Raw genomic sequence first — 7,500 nt, forward strand, 5'->3', positions numbered from 1 at the left:
GCCCGCCTGTGCCCCCTCTGTGCCCCCCTGTGCTGCAGTGCCCCCAGTGATCAGGGTGCACCCGGAGAGCCAGGCACGGGAGCCGGGCGTGACGGCCAGCCTGCGGTGCCACGCCGAGGGCATCCCACAGCCACAGCTGGCCTGGCTCAAGAATGGCATGGACATCACTACCAAGCTCTCTAAGCAGCTCACACTGCAAGGTACACACACACACACACACACACACACATATGGACATCACTACCAAGCTCTCCAAGCAGCTCACACTGCAAGGTACACACACACACACACACACACACACACGGACATCACTACCAAGCTCTCTAAGCAGCTCACACTGCAAGGTACACACACACACACACACACACACACACACACATGGACATCACTACCAAGCTCTCCAAGCAGTTCACACTGCAAGGTAGGCCTACACACACACACACACACACACACACACACACACACACACACACACACACACACACACATGGACATCACTACCAAGCTCTCTAAGCAGCTCACACTGCAAGGTACACACACACACACACACACACACACACACACACACACACACACACACACACACATGGACATCACTACCAAGCTCTCTAAGCAGCTCACACTGCAAGGTACACACACACACACACACACACACACACACACACACACACACACACACACACACACACACACATGGACATCACTACCAAGCTCTCCAAGCAGCTCACACTGCAAGGTACACATACACACACACACACACACACACACACACACACATGGACATCACTACCAAGCTCTCTAAGCAGCTCACACTGCAAGGTACAGTACACACACACACACACACACACACACACACACACACACACACACACATGGACATCACTACCAAGCTCTCCAAGCAGCTCACACTGCAAGGTAGGCCTACATACACACACAAACACACACACACACACACACACACACACACACACACACACACACACACACACACACACACACACACACACACCACACACCAAATTTGAAGAAGCTAAATGGTTTGCTCAGGAAAATCTAATTCTGCAGCACAGAAGGGCTTTCTGTCTGTTTTCCCTTAACTTTGACTCTTTTTTCCTGGCAGTAAAAAGCGCTTTAGATGAGGTGGCCGAGTGCAGGGTCGTCACACACACTGCGCTGTGGCCTTTAAAACATGTTTCTCTTTTCTCTCCTCTCCTCTTCTCTATCACTCTGTCTGCTCCTGTCTTTTCTCTCACGCTGACCTCAATCACCCCCTCTCTTCTCTCCTCTCTTCTCTTCTCTCCTCTCCTCTCTTCTCATCTCCTCTCCTCCTCTCTTCTCTTCTTTTCTCCTCTCATCTCTTCTCATCTCTTCTCTCCTCTTCTCTACCTTCTCTTCTCTTCTCCTCTCCTCTTTTCTCTTCTCTTCTCTCTTGTTCTGGACATCGGATGCAGCTAACGGCAGTGAGGTCCATGTCAGCAACGTGCACTTTGAGGACACGGGGGCGTACACCTGCATCGCCAAGAACGAGGCGGGTGTGGACGAGGACATTTCCTCCCTGTTTGTGGAAGACTCCGCTCGGAAGACGCGTAAGTTTCATTCATGATGCGTAAGACGTGTGTGTTTTAAACAAGATGTATAAGACGTGTGTGTTTTAAACATGAAGTGTAAGAAGTGTGTGTTTTATACATGAAGTGTAAGAAGTGTGTGTTTTATACATGAAGTGTAAGAAGTGTGTGTTTTAAACATGATGTGTAAGAAGTGTGTGCTTTAAACCTGATAAGTAAGACGTGTGTGTTTTAAACATGAAGTGTAAGAAGTGTATGTTACAGTCCTGATGCGTAGGACACATATTTTTCAGTCCTGCTGCGTAACACGCGTATGTTTTAATGATAACGCGTAAGACGCGTATGTTTTAATGATGAAGCGTAAGGCGCGTATGTTTTAATGATAACGCGGTAAGACGCGTATGTTTTAATGATGACGCACATCCATCGTCCACCCTCTCCTCCGAGCCAGTGCGGCGATGCCACACGTTCATTATTTACTCCTTTGCTTTTCAATAGTTTATGACTTTCAGATGTAATAATAAAAATCCCCTGTCCCGGCCCCAGCTGTGGCGCAACTGGCTGGGGCACCTGCACCATACGCCGGCGATCCAGGTTCGATTCCCACCCCGTGGTCCTTTCCGGATCCCACCCCTGCTCTCTCTCTCATTCACTTCCTGTCACTCTCCACTGTCCTATCATTAAAAAAAAGGTAAAAAAAAATAGCCCCCCCCCAAAAAAAATATACAAAAAAAAATCCCCTGTCCCCTCCTCTCTCTTCCTCTCACACACTCACTCTCATTCTCTACCCCTCCTCTGTCTTCCTCTCACTCTAGTTCTCTGTCCCCTCCTCTCTCCTCTCTCTCTCTGTTTATCTCTCTCACTACAGACTCTGATGCTCATTCCTTGAAACGTTAAAACCCTGACAGTTTCTGTTTTAATAGTGCTGCACATAATCCTGCTCTAAATCGTGCAGTGAGTGGTGTGTGTGTGTGTGTGTGTGTGTGTGTAGTGAGGGGATAAAGACTCAGGTCCAACTGAGACCCTCTAGCAGCATTCTCCTCCACTGTTTACCCTGACTAGATATCACTGCACTCCACTTCACAGACTCCTGCTATTTAGACTCCCTAGAATCAGATTTCACAGAACAGATGTGTTGTATTGCACTGGTCATTGCTGGCTGATGTATTGCACTGGTCATTGCTGGGTGATGTATTACACTGGTCATTGCTGGACAGATGCTTTGTATTGCACTGGTCATTGCTGGGCCGATGTATTGCACTGGTCATTGCTAGGTCGATGTATTGCACTGGTCATTGCTGGACAGATGCTTTGTATTGCACTGGTCATTGCTGGCTGATGTATTGCACTGGTCATTGCTGGGCTGATGTATTGCACCGGTCATTGCTGGCTGATGCCAGTTGTGCCAAGTGTCCATCGTCCTTCTCTGGTCTGCTGAGTCAAGTGTACTGATTCCTTCTCTAGAGTGTGTGTGTGTGTGTGTGTGTGTGTGTGTGTGTGTGTGTGTGTGTGTGTGTGTGTGTGTGCACACGCGTGTGTGTGTTTCCTGTGGTCGCTCAGTTCAAATGAGCCTGGTGTCTGTGACAGCTCTGAGAGCTGCCCTGCTATTACTTCTCTGGACCTTTCTGCCTCTCTGTGCTGTGAGTGAGTGACTAAAATCTGTGCTGACCAATACACACACACACACACACACACTGACTAATACACACACACATACACACACGCTGACTAATACACACACACACACACACGCTGACTAATGGTCTGGTCAAACTGCCACCCGCCAGAACTGAGAGCAGAGGCCAGGGAGTGTGCTCTCTCTCTTTCTCTCTCTTTCCTGCTCTCTTTCTCTCTTCTGCTCTCTCTCTTGCTCTCTCTCTTGCTCTCTGACTGCAGGTGTTGCTTTATTAGCATGACTGTACTGTACGTGTTGCTTTATTAGCATGACTGTAGGAACAGTGTTGCTTTATTAGCATGACTGTACTGTACGTGTTGCTTTATTAGCATGACTGTAGGAACAGTGTTGCTTTATTAGCATGACTGTAGGTACAGTGTTGCTTTATTAGCATGACTGTACGTGTTGCTTTATTAGCATGACTGTACTGTACGTGTTGCTTTATTAGCATGACTGTAGGAACAGTGTTGCTTTATTAGCATGACTGTACGTGTTGCTTTATTAGCATGACTACGTGTTGCTTTATTAGCATGACTGTAGGAACAGTGTTGCTTTATTAGCATGACTACATGTTGCTTTATTAGCATGACTGTACTGTACGTGTTGCTTTATTAGCATGACTGTACGTGTTGCTTTATTAGCATGACTGTAGGAACAGTGTTGCTTTATTAGCATGACTGTACTGTACGTGTTGCTTTATTAGCATGACTACGTGTTGCTTTATTAGCTTGACTGTAGGAACAGTGTTGCTTTATTAGCATGACTACGTGTTGCTTTATTAGCTTGACTGTAGGAACAGTAGGGCTGTAACGATATGCGATTCGAAACCGAAATCGCGACACTCATATCCACGATACTGTGTCGCGGTGTGAAAAGCCAGATCCGCGACACACTCTTTCTAGTGTTTCACACAGTGCTTTGCAGCTTACACGGCCGCGTAAACAACACACATCTCCCGCTTTATTTACCGGTAGCCTATGTTGTCCGAAAATAAATAAATACATAAATAATAATTTCATACCTCTCGTTGCTTTCATTGTATACTATGTGTTCAACTTTACCAAACAGTTTAGAAGTAACACACCCACTCACACACACACACCTACTCACACACACTCACCTACTCAGACTCACACACCTACTTACACACAAACTCACCTACTTACACACACACACACCTACAGTACTGACACACACACACACACACACATACCTACTGACACACACGCACATACACAGGCTGTTTTTAAGGCTCGCTGGGTGCTGCAGATAGACCCTGCACTCGTTTAATGGCTCTACTGAGCATCCATTCATTCACACACACACACACACACACACACACACACACACACACACACCTACTACACACACACACACTGTGCTGCAGATACCTCTTGCACTTGTCAATGGCTTTATTGAGCATCCATTCATTCACACACACACACACACACACACACACACACACACACACACACACACACATTGTTCTGCAGATACCTCTTGCACTCGTTAATGGCTCCGGCCGTCCCACTGCCCTGATATGAGTATATACACATGCAGGTAAACAACAGCTGATTATAATATGAGTATATACACATGCAGGTAAAAGACAGCTGATTATAATATGAGTATATACACATGCAGGTAAACAACAGCTGATTATAATATGAGTATATACACATGCAGGTAAACAACAGCTGAATATGATATGAATATATACACATGCAAGTAAAAAACAGCTGAATATGATACATGCAGGTAAACAACAGCTGAATATGATTAGCGTATGATTCAGAACTCACAGGGGACTAGGCTAGAATACACACATGCACTTACTTTAAAACTACACATTTAAAAAAACAATGTGTGGCAAGACTAGAGTCAGTGTATGTGTGTGTGTCAGTGTATGTGTGTGTGTGTTTGTGTGTGTGTCAGTGTATGTGTGTGTGTGTGTGTGTTTGTGTGTATGTCAGTTGTCTCAGCTGTAATCTCACTGTTAAAGTGTAGACCACTGGTCTGCATCTCTGGGATGTTGAGGTACTGGAGAGTAGTGTGTGTGTGTGTGTGTGTGTGTGTGTGTGTGTGTGTGTGTGTGTGTGTGTGTGTGAGAGAGAGTAGGTGTGTGTGTGTCTACTGAGGTACTGGAAAGTAATGCTTGTCTGTCTGCTGGCTGAACTGGGAGTGTGTGTGTGAGCACCCAGCCGGTACTGTGTTAATCTGGAGAGACATTTTCATAGCTCTAAACAGGCAGGCAGGCAGGCAGGCAGGCACTGTGTCTACCACTGACAGACATAGACACACACACACACACACACACACACACACACACACCGCTCTACACAGGCAGGCAGGCGTACCACTGAGTGGAGACTGATTTATCTGTTTGCCTTCCAGATTGACGTGGCACCACAGACACTCACACACTTGGGAAGCGCAGATGTGTGTGTGTGTGTGTGTGTGTGTGTGTGTGTGTGTGTGTGTGTGTGTGCGTGCGGCTGCAGAGGCAGCGCTGGCGCTGTGGACGTGAATGTGCCAAACGGCGGTATCTCTGCTGCCCAGTGGAGCGGAGCGAAGAAATCCTCTCCATGGGGCTGGATAGGCGGAGCGCTCTGTGCCAGAGTAGTGGGAGATAGGCACTGTTTGGTGATGTAGTGGTGTAGTGGGAGATAGGCACTGTTTGGTGATGTAGTGGTGTAGTGGGAAGATAGGCACTGTTTGGTGATGTAGTGGTGTAGTGGGAAGATAGGCACTGTTTGGTGGTGAGGTGGGGGGTAGGCACTGTTTGGTGGTGAGGTGGGGGCTAGGCAGTGGGGGGTAGGCACTGTTTGGTAGTGAGGTGTTGTGGTGGGGGGATATATGCTGTTTGTGTATACTGTGTATAAAGTATACACAGTACACAAACAGCATATACTGCGAGTAGAGTGCTGAGGGGTCATTCCCACATTTCCCAAACAGGACAGAGCAAGATTATATTACATTAGAGCATATTAGATTACAGTATATTACATTAGAGTATATTACATTAGAGTATATTACATTACAGTTTATTACATTAGACTCTAATGTAATATACTGTGATGTAATAAACTGTAATGTAATATACTGTAATATACTGTATACTCTGTGTGTGTGTACTCCGACATCTCCGCCGCTCAGCACGTCCCACATGTGAAGTGTGAGGTGTGTGTGTGTGTGTGTGTGGAGTTGAGGTGTGTCAGTAAACATAGATTTTTGCACTAATGTTCCAGTACAGTGTTCTATGGCATTGTGGCCTTACAAGGTACACAAACTACTAAGTGTGTGCTTAGGGTAATTGAGACATGCTGCAGAACAGAAATGTGCAAACATGATGTGTTATTTACATGCTTGAGGATCAGAAATCAGAAATCCTGGACTCTACAGCCATCTGTAGTAATAAACTCCAGTAAATAACCAAACTACTCACTGAGTGAGTGATTCTGTGTAATGGTGCCGGCAGACGAACTACTCACTGAGTAAGTGATTCTGTGTGATGGTGCTGGCAGATGTGAATCTCTGATGCTTTCCTATATCATTTCTACGGCGTAAACGAAGTTTAAACCCTGTCGACTCGCTCAGGAGGAAGTAGTCTCCCGTGAGAGCTGACGTTCCTTTGAAGGCTTCATTTCAGCATCCGTCTAAATGTGTGATAAGGAGCCTCTCTGCACCGACACACTGCAGCATGCTTCTTCATTAGAGAGGCCAGAACTGGTGAGGATACCACGGCGGCTGCAGAGAGGCGGTTATCAGCGGGCGCAAAGGAAGAGCGGGAAATGCAGGCGTATTATAAAGGATTAACAATGGCAGGATAAGCTCTATGTCGTCTGGGCCAACATTCATCCAGGCAGTTTCTCAGCATCTGTTCCAGACAGGAATGGGAACTTTTTGAGTTTAGGAGGACAGCCCCAATGCATGCTGGGATTGGGTGTGAATCCTCTTCTTGCATAGAGTTGTGCTGGAACCAATCAGAACTCCGGCTGAAAATAAACAAACAAACAAATAAGGGAATAAATAAAAACAAATCGTGTGTGTAAATAAAGGCACACAGTTTGTTTTATTGATGGTGTGCATCAATAAAACAAGCTGTGTGTGTTCACACTGGTCTTTAATAAAGTGGTCCAGGTGTGGTAACTAAGGCATTGGGAGGTTCTCTAGGTGTGGTAACTAAGGCATTGGGAGGTTCTCTAGGTGTGGTAACTAAGGCATCGGGGGGAGGTTCTCCAGGTGTGGTAACTGATGCAT

The 7,500-nt window shown here is 46.3% G+C and overlaps 1 protein-coding gene across 2 annotated transcripts in view; it reads left to right on the plus strand.

Moving 5' to 3' along the window:
- Positions 1-7,500, plus strand: part of fstl5 (follistatin-like 5) — a 185,338-nt gene that overhangs the window by 146,026 nt on the left and 31,812 nt on the right. For both annotated transcript variants that reach the window (XM_042062277.1, XM_042062278.1), the window contains 2 exons: positions 39-200; positions 1,452-1,586. In XM_042062277.1, coding sequence (XP_041918211.1) covers positions 39-200; positions 1,452-1,586 — 297 coding nt within the window. The remainder of the gene's footprint in view (positions 1-38; positions 201-1,451; positions 1,587-7,500) is intronic.

Source organism: Alosa sapidissima, chromosome 14 (assembly GCF_018492685.1).
Source record: "Alosa sapidissima isolate fAloSap1 chromosome 14, fAloSap1.pri, whole genome shotgun sequence".
Classification (NCBI taxonomy): Eukaryota; Metazoa; Chordata; class Actinopteri; order Clupeiformes; family Clupeidae; genus Alosa; species Alosa sapidissima.